The 20097-nt window shown below is 26.7% G+C and overlaps 2 protein-coding genes across 9 annotated transcripts; one reads left to right on the top strand and one right to left on the bottom strand.

Moving 5' to 3' along the window:
- Positions 1-1203: 1203 nt before the first annotated feature.
- LOC127072608 (WW domain-containing adapter protein with coiled-coil-like) lies at positions 1204-16594 on the bottom strand. 6 transcript variants are annotated; one of them, XM_051013136.1, is made up of 14 exons: positions 16373-16588; positions 12496-12862; positions 11726-12225; positions 6855-6888; positions 5296-5536; positions 4802-4887; positions 4554-4634; positions 4039-4234; positions 3357-3743; positions 3002-3225; positions 2766-2907; positions 2142-2368; positions 1890-2017; positions 1204-1747 (listed from the first exon to the last, which is right to left on the bottom strand). In XM_051013136.1, exons 5-14 carry the CDS (start codon positions 5459-5461, stop codon positions 1669-1671), a joined length of 1716 nt encoding a protein of 571 aa, XP_050869093.1. In that variant the 5' UTR covers positions 5462-5536; positions 6855-6888; positions 11726-12225; positions 12496-12862; positions 16373-16588; the 3' UTR covers positions 1204-1668. The 6 variants fall into 6 exon arrangements, with proteins under 6 accessions (XP_050869093.1, XP_050869095.1, XP_050869094.1 ...); XM_051013138.1 differs by lacking the exon at positions 16373-16588 and having other exon boundaries at positions 12496-13041; XM_051013137.1 differs by lacking the exons at positions 11726-12225; positions 12496-12862 and having other exon boundaries at positions 16373-16594.
- LOC127072626 (prefoldin subunit 6) lies at positions 6925-20035 on the top strand. Of its 3 annotated transcripts, none has more exons than XM_051013171.1 (4): positions 6925-7058; positions 19276-19344; positions 19454-19649; positions 19718-20035. In XM_051013171.1, exons 2-4 carry the CDS (start codon positions 19281-19283, stop codon positions 19845-19847), a joined length of 390 nt encoding a protein of 129 aa, XP_050869128.1. In that variant the 5' UTR covers positions 6925-7058; positions 19276-19280; the 3' UTR covers positions 19848-20035. The 3 variants fall into 3 exon arrangements, with proteins under 3 accessions (XP_050869128.1, XP_050869126.1, XP_050869127.1); XM_051013169.1 differs by lacking the exon at positions 6925-7058 and adding an exon at positions 18848-18961; XM_051013170.1 differs by lacking the exon at positions 6925-7058 and adding an exon at positions 18852-18945.
- Positions 20036-20097: the final 62 nt, after the last annotated feature.

The following is a 20097-nucleotide window of genomic DNA, read 5'->3' as shown; positions in this document are numbered from 1 at the left end:
TTATATATGCAGTATCGAAACAGAGTAAGTTAAAAATGCGCACATATTGAAATGCTTTGGTTTACAAACTATGGAACGATTTAAAAAGAATAATTTAAATTTAATAGCAACCACTAATATTTACATAAAATATGTCAATTTAAGAATTTTTTTTTTCTAATTTGTTTCTTTATTTCTATAAGTAACAAGCTCACTCATTGACAGTTCCTTAATGAAATACATAAAGTGAGAAATTTATACTGTGACTTATACAAATTCGTGTTCTCCACCATCCTGAATTTTTGTGTATATTGTTTATTTTTATAAGAGTTTTTATTACATAGAAAAGCAGGAGCTTGATTAATATACATACAACAAACAAAGACTATTTTCCTTTCAATAGTTTCATTTACAAAACGGCCTCCATTTGTTACAGATACTCTAAAGAATACATAACAGGAAACTAAATTCTAACATTTTTTTAAAGCATTATATTCGAGAACATTCGTTTAATAAATATTAAATGCAATATGCAATAATTATGTTATTAATGATTACATTATTTACTATAAAAACTACTTTTATAAAGCATATGCATTTTTACGCAAAGACATAAGAAATGCTACTTAGTCCTTTTTGTTACGTAGATGTACAATGACTATGTGAAATAAAAATTATCTAAAATTATAAGATACATCATCGATATGTTTAATTTGTTGGTGATTACAGTTTGCATTCTACACAACAAGTCTCTTTTTCATTACAAAAGATAAAAATAGATTCATACATAGATTGAAGACCATCAAAGTGACTGATGATATATTTTATCGTAATGATTGTTTAAAATCTATTAATATAGCTATACAATGTTATGTTTACATAATCATCAAATATAAATTATCGAATCACGTCATTATTAAGATACACACAATTAAATTCTAGTAATCTATAATATTCATTGTTTTATGCTTAAAATATTAAATTTACTTCAAAGTCAGCAATGGCCATCAATTATGCATGATGATATAAAATGCTAATGTCACTAATACTTGTATTTCTACAGCAATAACATTCTTTGTAAAATACCAAATGATAGAAAAAGCATTGTAAATAAGTAAATTATTGCGTCCACAAATTTTTCTTGAATTTCACTTTCTTAATTCACCAGATAAAAATGTGTGGGTAATTAGGTGAGTTAATGGTGATAAAGAACTGGATTAAAACTTGTGGCACGAATTTTATTCCGAGATTTACAACAAAAATGTTCCAACTAGTTAAAATGTCGCATAATCGTGGGATATGAGAAACATTGACACGTATTATAACATAGGTAATACAAGATGCTGTGGACAATTCAGATATACAATTTAGTAGTTTGCATTAAACCGATAGAGTTTATTCACTTTCTATTTACTCAGTGTTGCATCTGTGTGTTGGATAGGCCTCTTGTGCTTCCTAGAGAGGTGGATTCACTAATTAATTAATAAGACTCGTCAGCTGATATCGAAACAGCTTGACCTCTCTAGGCAGCCCATATTCATTTGCTATTATATCACTTCTATCACGATATTATAATTTAGGTACAATTTTAATTATTCAATATTAATGAGAATATTAATAATTATGTTTTATTTTTTGCATGAATTAATTATAGGTTGTAATTATAATTATTTTATAAAGTTTCTTACACTAAGAATCATCAGACATGAAGGAATTTTGGGATTTTAGTTCCTCCAATGTTTGAATTTGTTGACGGAGGAATAATATCCTGAAATGTGTGAAAGATTGACTTAATAGTGTTCAGTGTGAATATTTAAGCGAATTTTTATTGGAAAAAAATGCAAACAGATGAAGAAAAGAGAAGAAAAAATTAAGATGATATTTTGTAACAATATATAAGGGATATTTACCTTTGTTCCTGTAGTGTTGCCTGAATTTCTGTCAGCCTCACTATCGATCGTGCTGTTTTTAATTCTGCAGATACTCTTGTGCACTGCAAACTGCCCATTGTATGTGCTTCCTCACTAAGTTTTTGTGCCTAAAAGAAAATAATAAGTGATTCTTAATTATTATCTACACTTTTTAGCAACTATACAAATAGTGTAAGATTTACAAATGTCAATTACAATTATAGTATGAGAAAATTATATCATATAAATTACCTGTTTCTCAAGGATATCGGCTGGAAAGGCACGCACATGTTGTGTTAAATCTTCTCGATAATGATTAGCGAGTGATGGTGTTAAGGAAGGTGTTAAAGGAGGTTGTACTCTAGACAATGCTTGTAAACCTCCAGTATTACTCAAATTTCCAAGAGAACCTAACGTACTAAGACTTTGCAATGAGCTTAGACCTTGTACCCCAGAATTCGTTCCTCCAGGACTGGTTACTGTAAATGAACAGTAATACAAATGGAGATTAAAACTGACACTGACAAAATGTCTTGAAATATAATAAAGTCCTGAACATGCACGCGATTTTTTATTATATATTTAGCTTTTTTTAAAACTCTTTCGTCGACGTTCTGGATATTTCCAGTACGAGCGCATGGCTGCTTAGGAAATGAATTCTAATCAGCTTATCTTTATTGTATTGCATTTCTTATATGTTGTGCATACGAGATATAGACAAAAAATGAACCTCGAATTTTTAATCTGTAGGGTTAAGGATCTCCAGGCAATAATTGATTGAGCATACGTTATATATTATGCAAGCGAAAATAATTCCAATCGAGATGTCCATGCTTATAACTATTATGACGGACAAGAGTTAATGTTGAAACTTACATTTTCGAGCATCGATACAATCCTGAGTTTCTGAATGGGTTGGAGTAGGTGGTCCCTCACTGGTAGTATTGCCACTAGTATCAACTTTCAATGGGACCATTACATCATTGCCACTGTTATTTCGGTCTCCACTAGCTGATTGCTAAATATGTACAAATAAACATATGATAGGTTCATTATTCTTAGTCTTAGATAAAAATGATTTAATATAAGTATTACTTAAGACAAGAACTTACTTGTCTAGATAACAAGATAGCTGTTTGAATTGTCTGTAACGCTTTCTGCGGTGTAATGTCAGGTTGTTCTTTACTGCCTGTGATTTGAGAAAGGAGTCTTGGTAAGCTTGCTAATGAAACTGGTGGTCCTGGAGCATTACTATTCCCTTGTTGTTGGGTCGGTGAACTTAATTTTCCAGGTGTTTGTGGTGTCGATGGTGGATGTGATGTTAATCGAGGTAATGCTAACAAGAGAAAAAACGAAATAATAAAAAGAATGATCAAATCGTATCTATTAGTTTTGACTAGTTTTGACTGTATCTATAAGTTACTACACTATTTGGATAACTTCAATTTAGATTTAATAAAAACATACCAGTGGCCAGTAGAACAGGACCCTGCGGCAGTGGATCATGAGCACAGGATGTTAAAGGTTCAGAAGTTGGTGTAGAATCACCAGGTGAAATATCCATATCTTGAGCTTGACGTTCTGTTCCTGTTTCTTCCCTGCAAGAATCTCTTTCCCTTTCTCGTTCTCTCTCCCTTTCTCTTTCTCTCTCTCGTTCTCTTTCTCTCTCTCTTTCTCGTTCTCTTTCCCGTTCCTTTTCTCTCTCTCTATCGCGCGCAGAAACTTCTTCTCTAGTACTACCGCCACTTCCACTACATGAACTCCAATATTCCCGCTTGTCAGATTGCCGCGATGATTTACCATCTCGCACGCTGCTACTGCTATTTGATCGCGAGTTGGAATGTTTATCATGACCTATAAAATAAAAGTTGTATCTATTTAATAGATGCAGATATTATTATTAAGCAATTTAATTTTACAGTACTACTATCTATTTTTAAGCGATAGATTAAAACAATTTTAGCAATGTAAGTTTAATATTTAATATATCAAAGAGGAATTATATTGTTACGTGTGAAATGTTTAAAATCTATTACTATATTTAACACTTTAAAATAGATTACTTATGATTTTTTATATTATAATTTTTTTTTCATAAAAGTAATTTCTTAGAAATAGAAATTAATTAGCAAATGAAAAACAGACTCACTTGACCTAGAGGAGTAATCATTGGATTGGCGTTGACGATTATCTGTCCGAATAATCCATTCACGTGGTTTTTCCCACTGAGAAACTTCTGTTTTGCAATTATAATAATACTTCTTTCCTGAAGAACTCATATGTTCTGACCAATCACCAAACCTGGCTGTTCGTTCCATCGCACCTCGTTCATCACCGCGTTTATCCTAAACAGACTGTTCTAAAATGTCCGGAAACAATTGAATCTACTACAAATATATATATGAATACCAAAATTTGAACGAAATTATTTTTGTCCATGTGATCTTGAACCTGTTCACCTATTATGTGTTTTGAACTTTTATGAAACTTTCTCGATCTAATTGACCATATCATTACCAAATTATTTATTATATTTCTATTATAAATGCATTACGTAAGAAAAATATAACTGCAAAGATGTGATATATAATGATATAAAATAGATTTTATATCTACTACATATAAATATTTTTATATCAAATAAAATTATCATTGGTTACTGACCTGACAAGAATTATGAGCTGGTTTTCTTTGAGACGAAGAATCTCGTGATGAATTTGATGATAATTTTATGGGATGTAAGATCTATAACAAATATGTATAGTCAATTTCTATAGCTTTATTTTTCAATTTTATTGATTAACAACAATGATATGATATAAATTATTTGATTGAAAAGACATAATGAGAATATTATAAATTACAAATTATTATAAAAATAGATATATTAAATATCTAAATTGATCTCTTACCTCTCCACTACTCCTATCGTGGTTGGTCCTGTGTTCTGAATCCCTGCTCTCATGGCTTCTCTTGTCTTTTGGTGATCGTGCACAATCTACACATATGCAAGCAAGCATTTTACAGCTGAAAATGTTAAGACACAACCCTGTTTTTATACTGAAGAAAGAAGTAGTATGATTGAATGTTTTGAAATAAAAGTGTCTATAGTTTATAACGACGATAATCTTCTATTCTATTTTTTCTTTTTCAAATAGATCTCTATTCTTGAAGTTAATATATATTAATATAAATTGTTATTACATAAATATGTTTATCAAATTATGTTACATCTTTCTCTTTACAAAGCAATTATATATAACTAAAAATTATTTACATCATATAAATTTTTATCTAAAAATACTATTTTGCATTATAATTTGCGTAATTAAGAATTTACAAATAGAGTAAAAATTTCTTAAGCACAAAATGATATATATAATAAATTTTACAAAAATGTGTTTACCGGAATACTTGTCCCTAGAGGAGGATAATTTATAGTCTCTATTTTCTCTCTCCTTCTTATACAGGGGCTTGGAGGTATAACTCCTGGGGCTGTCTCTATCTGCTCCCATTCCCAATCCCAAGCCTCCCGCTGGACTGTAAGAATTGCCATTTGGGGAATCACGCATACGTCCTTCGTAACGATTATCCGACGACGTCGTCGATGAAGAGTAACCACCCTTAGAACTGCTGTACTTTGCGTTCTATAAACAAATTATAACGACAATCATATATACATTATAAGTTACCAATTATATTATAAATATTATCATTTTTATGATGATAACAACGAAAGGACAAAATAATCAAATTATGTCAAAAATTGAAGTAAAACTTTGGTTAAACTAAGCTTTTTATTGGTAAAGCATTGATATATGATAGAACATTATATCAGAATTTATAATTAAAGAAATATCTTACAAATATAAATTAATAAAGATCATATGCATAAAGTATAATAAATAATAATATTTAAATATCACAATATCTTTTCTAAATAAATAGTTCAAAAATATTACAAGTATTGATTTTTCCAAAAGAAAGGTTATGTTTACAAGTTATTGCAGAATCTTTTGCTTTACATTATTTACTTCATAAAAACAGAGAAAATTTATCATTAGATAAAATTAAACTTCTAATGAGTACAAAATACTCTTATAATAACCAATTAATTAAATTCTATATAAATAAAAATCATCTTTTAAAATAATACAAGAACAAGAATAGAATTAGAAGTAAAATAATAGTCTAAGAAAATCTAATTTGCTGAAAAGGAAATAAAGCTTTCACAAAGAGATTAACGTAAATTATTCATATTTTTCATGAAATTTATTTTTGTAGAAGAAGATATATCATTGATTTTATGCAAACAATATTTCATTAAATAAAATATTACAAATAATATTCAAAAGAAAAGTAAAAGTAGAAATTAATCATAATCCAAGATAATTAGAAAAACATGATTTTGCGATAATAACGTTTCCGAATCGTAATTTAAATACTATATAAACAAGTTATTATCGAAAAAAAGAGTATCAATAACGTAGAATCGAGTACGACATATTAACCACAAAATTAAAATATGCGTTTATAGAATACCCACAAAGAATATTTCCAAGAAATGTTTATTGAACAACGCGATGCAGAAAACACGTTACGTCGCGATTGGATAGAAAGATTTGTTGCTTTCCTACATTTTTTTTCACAAAAGAAACATAAATCATTCCAAATTATCGACAGAATAAAAAAAAAAGGAAATTCGAGCGAGATTCTCACGAATGTTAAACCAGCACGAATGAAACGGTTGAAGGAGGGAAAAATAAAACGAACACGTCCTATATGACACAGTACGCGCGACAATAAACGTATAAAATCGGACTCTCACAGGAACGGAGGACAAATAATTGCGGTAAATTGATGCGTGTCAGTCGTGTCATCGAAAAAATACCTCCTTTCGTACCCCTCTCCTCTCAAAGAGAGAAAGAGAGAGAAAGAAAGAGAAAAATAGAGACGAATATTTACCTGGTAGGGATGGGCCTGGTGCTTTTCGAAGTACCTGAAACGATAGACAATAGTTGGTGAATAAAGGCGCGAAATAGCGTCATTTCCACGACGGAATCAAAGACCTTCCATCGGGGAAATGCATCAGTGCGAATAGTGGTGTGTATCACGGAGAGAGCGGTGTAGAGTGGCTCGGACGGACGGACGTCGGAGATGAGAGGTGAGGTGAGTAGTAAGAGCGAGAGAGAGAGAGAGAGGTTGGTTGTGTGTCAGGATCGAGTATTTGACGCGGTGGTGCCCTACCCATCGCTGATCCTTTGTGGTTTCCTCGCATGCATTACCATCAATGCCGGTGTCTGTGGGAAATTCGCGGCCTCGGATGTTCCCTTTTCGGTCGGTCAGTGTCATAAAAACAACATTAACGCTTATTTAACAGTCAACTTTCTTCCTACCCGGACGCCATGTCACATACGTGATCGGCCGCTAGCGGTAATCACGACCAAAAGGCTAGAGTAACGTCCGTGCTCGATGCGCGCGCGCATTTATACCCTCTCTTCGAGTCGTGATACTCAATATCGTAACTAGTCGCCGGTATCTCTTTTATGGAAATTCAAATAGCGCTTCGTTGAATTACGAAAATGTAAAAAAAGTGTAGTTACTTTTCATATATCATGCAGTGGTTATTAAACACGAAATTTATATACTCGATATGTAATATGAAACTAAAGTTGACGAGTCGTTTATGAAAATTTCTGATGAGCTTGGATCGAAAGAACATATCGCCATTACTGGAAGTTGGTTACGATCACGGCGGCGTTATATTATCCTATTTAACTTCACGATGGATCGCGTTTTTTGAAGCAACTTACGCTTAGGAAATCTATCGTTTGGTTACCCGTTGCTCAATTGAATAGACTATGGCATAGAAAAGTGAATGGGATAAATCATTAAAAGAAAATGCGGTATCGTAAGTGCGGGTAAAGAACGAGAGAGAGATGACGGAATTTGAAAAACTTGAGAACCATTATTACTGTTATTTCTACCATCGCATCACAATCGCTACTACCACTATCAATATAAATGTACGATTTGTTTTTCTTCCATCGAAACTGCATACGTATGTAGAATATTTGTTCTTTTATATACGTTTAATCAAAGAAAAGTTTTTGATATGACGTAACTTTTACATATACAAATTTTCTTCTATTATTCTGACAAGGAAGTTTTGACGCATTAAGAATTTTGTATCTTGAAACATTCTTTCGATATGACAAAATGAAGACCTTGCAATTGCGGAAAGACATTGTTAATTATAATTTGTAAAGAAGTAAATTTAATTTTAATTGTTAGTGTATCATATATATGTATGTGTACATGCAGCATTGTTTACCTTTGTTATGATTAAGTTATTACCATTATTTTGGTGATACTTTTTTTTAATTTTCAGAGAATGGCACTGTTTATGCAAAATATAAATATTATCAGTTTTTTAGTTTTTTCCAAATTATTACAGATTAATGATATATAATCTATTTTTCTTCAATTTTGATCATAATATTATGTTTCCAAAGTATAGTTTTAATATCTTTAATTTAAATAACACTTTTACAAAAGTATTGTTCCAGGACAAGGAAAAAGCAAATATTTTATTGATGTATAAAAGTTGCGATAGAAAATTGGGAAATTATTAAAACAAGGATATAGAATAATAAATTGCATAGTATTAAATTATTTAAAAACACTTTTTTGTGATTTGTTAGGTTTGATAAAATATTATAGTTTGTCAATAGAGAAATTTCTATTTTTTACAACAATTTTGTGTGTGTGTGTGTGTGTGTATGTGTGTAAATTATTAAAAGATATTCATATATGTATATATATGATGTTTCAAGAAAAATCATATTACAGAAAAAATAAACAAAAATAAGAAATCCAAATTTGTACCATATCTAAAGTTAACGAAGATAATAGCTCTTGACTTTTATAAAAATAATGACTGTATTTCCTCAAATAAAAAGAAAAAAAAAATAATACAAAAAATCAGGATATTTCAGAATTATATCAAAAACATATAAAACACAAAAGAACTCAAAATATAAAAAACAAATAAAGATATGATAGCACAAATAATTTTGTTTAAATCAGAACATGTGCATAATTATTCTACTAATAAGAAAAATAAAAATATTAAAAAGTATAAAAATCTGAAAAAGGAATAGGATTTTAATAAAAACTGATCATTATATTTTAATTTTGAAATTAACAGAAAAACAGGTTAAGAACATTTTATATTTATCAATAGCTTTAAAACTTATTATTTAAAGTTCTAAAGATTTTACTGATTTTTAAATATTTTAAAGAATATAAAGAAAAACTTAATATCTTCATAAAATACTTCTTTTGATGAGAAGATACAAATATAACAATATTAATCGTTTAAGTGCCATCGTGCTTCTTTGCTATTATACCAAAAATGCGAAGATTATTTATATTTAGATATTACTCTAAATAGAAATTATATAGATAATATAAAAAATATTTACACTAAAGAAGATATACATATATTAAATAAATAAAATAGATTAGAAAACTCATCAAACTCTCTAACATCATTAATCAATCATGATAGTTTCTGTAATATTTTAAATTTTAATGAATGGAAACTATGTCTTGGCCTGATTAAAAATTGTTTAATATATTTTTGTTGATTGATTTTTCAATATGATAAAATCAATTAAATCATTTAAGAGATGTATTTTATCAAGAGCATTTAAAGCATTTCATACTTTATAAAGCATATGTACAAGCTTTTTATTACAACTGAAGAAGCAAGAAATCTGGAAAAATATTTTACAAAAACAAATTTTCTATTATCACACTATGGGTTAATTTTTCATCTGCCATATTATGCTTTTTAGTATAAACATGAAATAAAAAGATACAATGATCTGATGTATATAGTATGTAATTCACAGCAGACAGTTCCAAACTAATATTATTGAGAACTACACTGATGAGAACTATGAAGATGTTACAAAGAAAAAGAAAAAGAAAAAAAAACTGTATATACTTGTATCAGATTTTTACAAAGAAAATATGAGAAGATATATTGATTTTATATTGCGTTTTATATTTATATATGTAATAGATTGAAATGCATTAAATATAAATATTTTTAAGGTATTTTTTATATAACATAAAATTTAATCATTTAGCCAATAATATTTAAAATATAATATTTTTATTTTACTGATTTGAATTATTGCTGAATGAGATAATATAATACTAATTTATAATAAAGCAATAAATTGCTTTATAATGTTCAAAAGAAATAGATTGTTATATTTCATTTCATCATCTTTATTCTTATGGAACATTGCTATTTTGAAACTTAGATCTTTTTTTTTTATGAAAGTGTAGCTTATTATTATTGTTATTGCTGTTACCTTTTTACATAACTAAAATTGTTAGATTTATTTGTTCAGGCTACATAATAATTAAATAATGGAAATAAATATATCATACGTACGTGTGCGCATGTGTATGTATGTGTGTGTGTGTAAATCAGTAAATTACATTTTTTTGGATAGAGAATAGGAACAGTAAGTTCCAATTCTTTTTTCCTGAAAAAGATAATATTCAATAAAGAAAAAAAAAGGAATATATGTGTTTACAATATGCAATTTTTATAACAAGCGAGTTATTTGATAATATAAACAGAAATTATTGTTATATTATGTCAGAAAGTATAATGTTTGTACAAAACAATATTATCTAATAAAAAATTATAGGTTTGAGATCAGATATTGTTATTTAATCGAAGTATTTTGATATGTACTTAAAAAATTGTATAATGTAATTAATTAATATTAATAATTTAAATTCATATTAACGCGCGTTGACTGCCATGTCATCTGAATTCGGTTGACGATTATGATCGCGAATGATTTTAAGTAGTTATTTTAAAGGATAATCAATAAGATGTAATAAGACTAATAAAATTTAATTTATTATAAACAGTTCAATTTAAAAAATTATTTCAGTTCAAAATAACACGATTGAAGTAGATTAGGTTAGACAATAAATTATTTGTCTTTACGTTTTTTTTTTGCTTTTTACTAGCCCACGGACTAATAGTATTCGATAGTTTCTTAAGTAACTTAGCTATTTTGATATAAAAAAAATGATTTTTTTTCTGTTCACTAAATTCGTTTCATTTGCTATTAACTACTTGCTACTATCAATTTCGATCTCTCCTTTAATAAACAATTCTTGTAAAATTTGTTTACTGTTCAATATTTACATTTGCATATAATTGGTTATCATTATTATTCCTGTTATCAACATCTGAATCAGAATCTAATGATATAATATTATTTATATTTTATTTTCTTGAAAAACTTAATTCTTCATTATTTTTTCATAAATTTTTATAAACATTGCAACAAGTTTTTTCTTTACTGCGGTTTAACTCACAATTTTGAACTTTTTTTATTTTCAACATTATAATAACCAGGCAAACTAATTTCAAAAATTATAGCATTTAATACGTTTCGTGTGCTTGAAACAATTCATCGGCTAAATGTAGACAGAATTTTGCATCTTTGCTGCATCTCGATATGATTTTGTACTATTTTAATTATTCTTTTGTTCATAACAGGTGTGATGTAACAGTTTCCCCACAATTTCTTTTAACAGTTATTGTGTTAAATAAATTAAAATAAATATTTATATACTTATGTTAACTATTTTATATATTTTTTGTATTTTATTTATTGAATCATAACATTTATGTGAATGTGAATGTATTTATATAGATTGCTATACAGCGCAATTAACTATAATAATTTGTTTTAAGCTTTATTATTATTAAGAAGATTTTGTTTATTTACCTATTTGAGTGTTATTCACAGATGATTTTAAAATTATACATGTTTTAGATTATCTTTTTACTTCTACTATTATTCTCTAATTCAATAGTGATTATACTTTGGCTTTCATTAGCCTTTTCAAAATAAGAATTTGTTCTTATTGAGACAGATCTCGTTTCTACACAATTAAATTCTACATTTATATTATTCAATGTTTCCTGATCACCATATTCATTTTGCTTCACTTTTATCTTTGGAGTTAAATTGAAAATTTATTTTTATACTTTCTTTACTTGAAGATATCAGTTCTAAATTATAGATTTTCTTGTTACTTTCATCTCTTTCACATATTTCATTCTCTAGAGAAATGCTTTTTTCCTATCAGTTGGTTAATCATTTACAGTGTTATCTTTTTTTAATTCTAAAACACTGTTACCATTATATTTTATCAGATATTCAAATTGATATTGTTATAAAATATTTTTACATTTGTAACATTTTTAATTTTGCTATGTAGTGTCCTGAAAAGAAAGAAAATAACTATTATTAATATGTTTTATTTAAATCAGGATGCAGAAAAATGCAATAAATAATGTTATAGATCAGAACTATATCTTTATATAAATATAAAATTATTGATAGTATAATTTAGTATTGTACATATATATGAAATAATGGCTTTTTATTTTTGTATTAATTATCTTGGATTGGAGAATATTCATTTATAAAATCCCTATATTCTATTATAAAATTAAATTTGGACACTTAAAGAATATTATGAAGTTGATTACCTTTCTTATATTGCATATATTCCATTAAATTGAAGTAGCTCTTATGGCTCTTAGATCTTGTTTGTTCTCTTTATATATCCTTTTATTACTACAAGATTGTACAAGTACTTCATAAGCTCTTGTGCCAAAATTATATTATAAAGGAAATTCTGCTGCATTTGATTGAAACTTTGATACTTTAAGTATTATGCCATTCAATCAATGCAAAAAATTAAACAGTGATCCAAAGGAAGTAATTGCAGTAGCAATAATTTCATTTTTTCATTGGCATGCTATTATTTATTTTTCTTCATAGATGATATACCAATAAGTAATACACATACATAAAGTTTGATTAGGATGTAAAGAAATATTTTTAATAATTTTCCTGTAACATTCAACTCTCATTAGGATACAAATTTATTTACAGAATAACAAAATCTGTAAGAAGTTCTCATGTTATTATTGGATTTAAGATACTATGGTAATAGTGACACAATTGTTTTTTTAAATATAATAATAAAAGTATCTAACAAATATTCCATAGAGTGTCTGCAAAAAGTACCAATTTATATGATAAATTAATCGTAAAGAAAATATTTCTTTATGATTATTTAAAGTATATATCAAAATAAGCATGTAGATAAAAAATATGTTTGGTACAAGTTTGACTCGAATCTTTTTTTTTTTTTTTATACTTTTAATTCCATATCTATACATATATTGCCAGTAAGTCTAACATAGGATTAAAATAATCATTAAAAAGAATGTCATTAAAACGTTATTAAGAAAATTATCTATAATGATTCTGTAAAATAAATTTTGTTCAATAAGTAATTTATTTATATACAAATTTTTTAACTCTATCATTTTTATATTCTTTTCTTTAGTAAAGTGTAAGAAATAAATATATAAGAATAAAACTAAGGTAACGTTAATAGATTTTTTTTATCTTGATTATAAAATCTTGTATAACATTTATTTATATTGATGCTTATGTTCCAAAAATAAAAAAGTAGTATTTATTTTTTTATCTAATTTTTCCTGAATTAAATAAATTGTGCAAAATGTAAATGACACATATAAGTATGTAATCTGATGTAATTCTATTTATTTGCATTTTGTTCATGACTTTACCATAACTACTATTTTTTTTTCAGACATCTCAGTATTCCTGTTACTTGTATCACTTGAAATTACATTTCATTTTTTCAATATTTTATCAAAAGGAAAGAAATTGATATGATATAAAATTAAGAAATTTATAAAATTTTGAAACTAGTACTATGTTGTTATTTAGTTATGACTTGTGATTTATGACAGGCAGTCAACATATTTTATCAGTCATTACTGAACATGTTCAGTAAAACATTGTCGCGTATAATTCTAGTTGATTATAAAGGATTTAGTAAGCTATAACTGAGACATATTCTTATATAGCTTTTATAGTTGCAGATTATAAATAGAAACAAAAGCAGACGTGAGTCCATATTCCATATTCCAAATATACTCAACATTCAAAGTGTTAAAATTTACAGAGACATAATTAAGAAATATGCATAAAACTTATTTTATATATACATACGTATAAACATATATAATAATATAATGCATTATTATCTTTTTTAGAACCAGTTCTCAGAGAATTAATACTGGTAACCAGCAATAAAATAAATATATAGATTTTTTTTTTAAAGTACAATTTATGTATACTACATCATAAACTCTTTTAAAGAAGATATACTATAATTCTTGTATATAACTGTATACATTTTTGTAAACTCAGAAACCTATGGAAATAAATCTGTTGTTAAAGATTGTTATTTTTTGACAATATTTTTCTTTTTTTTTGTTAACCATAGTATTTTTATATATGTATATTCGTAACAATGCAATGTTAATTAACAATATGAAATATTTTGTACAACTTAAACAAGTTTATTTGGAATATATTTGTAACATAATACTGATAAATTAATAATTTTGCAATTAATTTATAGAAAACCTAGAAATTCAGAAAATTATGAAACTGAGAATATATAGAGCATATATAAAGCATATATAAATACACAATCTTTTTTTTCTATTCAAATCCATTTGAAGGGGTAAAGTTACTACTTGAAAATTCAACTATTTTTTGATTTTATATTGCAGTTTTGAATTGTTAGATACAAGTTACTTCTTTTAATTAGAATTATCATTTGGTAAAAAATTTATCAATTGTTTATATAATTAGAAAAGTTATAAACAAATATATTAATAATTTTTTTACATTAAATCTTAATCGATAGTTTAACTAACTATGAAACAGCATAATACTTTCTACAAATACAAATACAAGTTTTGTTGTCTTAATGAATTGTATTTCTTGACCATTAAAAATTGTCATTGTAGTTATATCTGTTCCGTGGTAAGCAATGTTCTTCTAACACTTAAAAAAGTAAGGTAATTGATATTATATACTTTTGTCTCTCACTACATAATAGGTTAATATATCTAATAGAAATAAAGCAAAAAGAAAGAACTGTCGGATATAACTTGTCTTTATTAGAACTTATTTTTAACCTAATAATTAAATTTTTTTTATTTTCTTATAAAGAAGATGAAGTAATACAAGAGTCTAATAAACAATTAAAGTATCTTTTTTTTTAAATAACCATTCTTTATAGTTATGAAACTTAAAAAAAAAAAAAAATGCTTAAAACATAGAAATTTGTTACATTATGTTTATCATACGATAGCATAATTTCTACATATGGAACAATTTACTGGATTCATAAAATCTTGTTGTGAAAAAGCTAAATGTATTGAATTTTCAAACTTATTTAAGTTTTCAATGATTTATGTACTTTCATATCATGCATAAACTAATATTTCATAATACTTTATAGATGAAAGTTAATTATAAATAAGAGATTATAATTTAATAACATTATTCCATGCATGTAAATTAACACAGTAATTAAATATAAAAAAATTAAAAAATTACCTACTTAATTAATTTTCAAATGCATTCTTATTATCCTTGATTTTTATGTTATGTTGATGGATTATAAATTATCTTACTTTTTAAATATATGTTTAATATTATTTCATAATAAATGTTAAAAAAACATTGCTCGTCATGCAACATATATATAATAAAATAAAATTCAGTTCTTCAGTTGTTTAGGAATAATTCATTAATACAATAAAGCTTGCATTTATATTTAAAAAAAGTATTGTGCTATTTCATAGTTATTTAAATTACCAATTGATTGATGAATAATGAAATATGATTTCATGTGAAAAAATAAATTTTAAAATTTATTAACATTTTTGCTTATCTAATTAACAATTGATAAATTTTTTACTAAATAATAATTTTAATTAAAAAAAGTAACTTATGTCTAAAATCTTTCTTTTATATCTCTTACAATTTGCTATTTATAATATAAAATTGAAAAATAATAAATTTTCAAGGATCTGTTTAATACCCTTGGTGTGAATTTAAGCTTGAAAAAGAAATTGTATAATACATACTCTACATATCCTTAAAGTTTTATAATTTTGAGAATTTGAAGATCTTCCCTTATATAGTAAATATAATCTGGTTTATCTTTATAATAAATATTATAACATTAAAATATTTTTATTAGAAAAATATAAAATTCTAGAACTTATAAATGTATACACTTCTCATCAATAATATAAAAGAAGTAATCTTAAAATCAACTAAGAAGACATACAAAAAATGATAGAAATAACAACAAATGGTGAATACATATTACAATCTATTGCAGAAATCTGCACGATTTTATGTTATAAAGATTTTAAAAATGTAAACAGAATTTAGAAATAAACACGAAATGTTCGAACAAACGGGTAACACGAGATGTATAAAAATATATAATATTACCTTGCTTCGGGATGCTCGTCATCTTGTTATTGGTTATGTTTATAGGAGTTTCCATGGAAGCGATGTTTATGTCAAAGAATCACTTCGAATTATTTGTTTATATTATATAAAATCATTCTATACAAATGTGACACACCTTATATTAGAAGAAAGAGTTCAAAACAAACTAATCAACAGTACCTTCTCAAACACTACACTCTCCGGAACAACCATATTGATACTGCCATTTACCTTTAAGAGAGCGTTATTCGCACCTTGCTACAGCGTCATCTAGATCATTTTAATTCGTTTATGGACAAATTAGTGCGACAGTTGATTGGTTCATCCGATGCAGCAATAGAAATATTGTAATATTTACTAGCGCCACTGTTTCTCCTCCATTTTCCTTAAATTTTCTCTTCTCTATTATTTTTTTGTTTTTACTTGTTATTTAATTCCTTCGACTTTAACGTAGAGTGTGTTTAATAAAGACAAAAAGATATTTCTTATATCTTGTATATTTGTCCATACAGCGAGATTAATCGATATATGTGGATCCCACATTCTTTTATATACGTCTTTTTTGTAGCTGCATATATCGTATATTTGTATATAATGTAATATTACGTACAATCGTATTTTCATTTATATTTATGTGAAAAAATGAATTATATTATTAATCGTCTATTTCAAAAGTTCCGAGACTGATTTTATTTCTGGCATATAAGCGACGTTAATAATAAACGCAATAATAATGGTAGCATCTTAAACCAATAGATATGCATTTTATCAGTCAATTATCAGCGAGTAGTGTTAAGTAATAAATCTGCGATCGTAGTGTATTAACATTGTTGTGTCACAGATCGTAATGGAGCAACGAGCAGTAATTAGATTTTACGATTTACTCGGTAAAACTGCTACGAAGACATTCGAGTCTATGAAAAAAGCTTACGGCAATAATTGTTTAAGTCGTTCACGAGTTTTTGAGTGGTTTAATCGTTTTAGAGAAAAACAGGTATCGCTCGAGGACAATGAAAGCAGGGCATCTCATTTCAAATTCATTCGACGAAAACATGAAAAAAAATTCGTGATCTTTTGAAAACCGACCGTAATCTTCCATGCAGAAATATCACTGAAGAACCGATTATCTCTAAATCAAATGTTCAAAACACTCTTCGGAATGTTGTGAAGAAGAGAAAAGTGTACAAAATTTGTCTCACATATCTTGTCTTCCGAACAAAAAACAAAACAAAAAAAGAAAAAACGACGCGTGGACGCCTGTCGTAACTTGATTGAAATTGCCGCAAATGAAAAATGTGGACAATTCTTTTCTAGAAAAAATCATCATGGATGACGAGATTTGGTGTTATTAATATGAACCTACCACAAAACGACAAAGTACAGAATGGGTTCGCTAAGATTGAAGAATGTGCGAATGACAAAATCGAAAATGAAGACAATGCTCATCGTTTTTCTTGACGTTCACGGAATTTATTTCTATCGGTACTATTGTAAATTCCTATTATTATTTGGTGTCATATATTATTAGCCATTATATATTGGGTGTCATTAATGGAAGAAGAAGGATTTCTTTTTACTGCACGATGATGCACTCGTTCACACGACTGCAGTTGTAGCGTACTTTCTAGGGAAGAAACAAGTCCCAGTATTTAACCATCCTCCATATTCACTCGATTTGGCACCGAGTAACTTTTTTTTTGTTCCCTAAAATAGAAATTCATATGAAAGCTCAACGCTTTGACGATGTAACGGACATTCAAGCCAATGTGACACGCGAGTTAAACAACTTCCTAAAAAAAGACTTTTTGGACAGTTTCACATGGTTACATGAGTATCTATGCGTTGTATTCAAGAGAGGGGAAACTATGTAGAATAATTGAAACATTAAAATCGTCATTATCTTTTCTCTATTTTTGTATTAATTTAGTCTTGGAATTTTTTGGACAGAGCATGTATGTTAAATAATCCTGAAAGTAAATGATTAGCATGTTTGTGTGGGACACAAAATAAATATGTAGTTCATGTTAAAATGGTTGACACTATTTCAAATATTCCTGCATAACTTGCATTTATTTTAATTTTATTCTATTACATATGTCCTTTAGAAATTTCATGATTTTTTAAATGCTTGCTATTTTTTTAAATAAGAAATCAAATTAGATCGAAATTATTTGTTGATTTTTTGTAGCATGTAATTTAATTTGTGATATAAATTTTAAGCCAATCTATGAAATTATTTAGAATTTTAGATTATAAAACTGATATGCATACATATATGAGTTCATATAAATGGCTATGAATTTGTATGCGTAAAAATACATTATGCATAAATTTTGGTAAGAAATTTTTTTATAAGTCTACATAAAATTATCTTGGTCTATGTAAGATTTATCTTTAAAAAATTTTCAAAATTTCCCTAAACTCAAGCGTTTGGTGGTGAACCTGTTTAAGCTTAGTTCACATGTAAGTAAGTTATGAGTGTTGAACGAAGGTGGCGCTTTCGTACGACAGAATAATAGGATTCTTATTTAAGAAAAGACATAGCCTATAATTTACACAGTTTAACTAATTTGGTAAGACTATTCTACTGTAAGTAATATTTTGTTGTAAATATCATATTAATGAGTGAAGTCTTAAAACAGTATTGATTTGATTTTTATTGTTATTAATACATTCTTTAAATATATTGCATATTAATGTCTTTATGTGTAATAACGTTTACATTTTGATATATTACAAAGACTTATATTGTCTTGTAAAGTTATTATTGCAAAAATGTTCATTTTAATTGCAATTGTATATTGTTATTATTTTAATATTGATATAAAGTAACCAATGATGATGATTATTGATGTAATCATATTTTTAACATGTTCAATATTTATTTACTAAAATATTTTCAGTGAAAATGGTAGAAGAAATTCAGAAGAAGCTCCAAGCTGAAATAGATAAATTTAATCAAGTTCAAAAAGGTAAGAAAAATAAGTAATCTTCTTACATATTTTTAAGATAAGTATAAGCAAAGTTATGTCTATATAATTTTTTCATGAATTTATCTTAATTAGATTTTCTTTCTATTAGATTATAACAAAGCACTTCGTACAAGACAAATACTAGATGGGCAGTTGAATGAAAACATTGCCGTTAAAAAGGAATTAGATCTCTTGAAGTCTGAAGATGAAGTTTTCAAATTAATTGGACCATGTCTTATAAAACAATATTTAGAGGAAGCTAAACAAAATGTCACTAAACGTATGGACTATATATCGTCTGAATTGTAAGTCAATGATTGAATAAAGTTTATTTATAATAAGAATATTTAACATAAAATAAATACTTTTCTAGGAAGCGTACAGAAGAGTTAATAACTACTTTGGATAAGAAACAGGATGTTCACAGAGAAACCCTTGAAAAATTGCAGCAAATGTTCCAACAAGCTCAAGTCAAAGCATCGCTTGCTGGAACAAAAACATAATATAACATTTGCTTTTTAATAGTAAGATTAAAAAACATTTTCTCATATCTATGATTAAGCAGATTGTTATTTAAATCTCAAAATTAATAATAACTGTTTTTAAAATAATATATGATAATATTTATGTTTACATTTTACTGGTATGTAATATCAAGTGCAAATCAATTATATAATTATTCAGAATATAAGATTCTCTTGTATTTTCTTCAATAAAATCACTATCAATTATAAAGATCTGTTTTAAAAAGTT

Source organism: Vespula vulgaris, chromosome 2 (genome assembly GCF_905475345.1).
Source record: "Vespula vulgaris chromosome 2, iyVesVulg1.1, whole genome shotgun sequence".
In the NCBI taxonomy this organism is placed as follows: Eukaryota; Metazoa; Arthropoda; class Insecta; order Hymenoptera; family Vespidae; genus Vespula; species Vespula vulgaris.
This window is presented reverse-complemented; position numbering and strand designations above follow the sequence as displayed.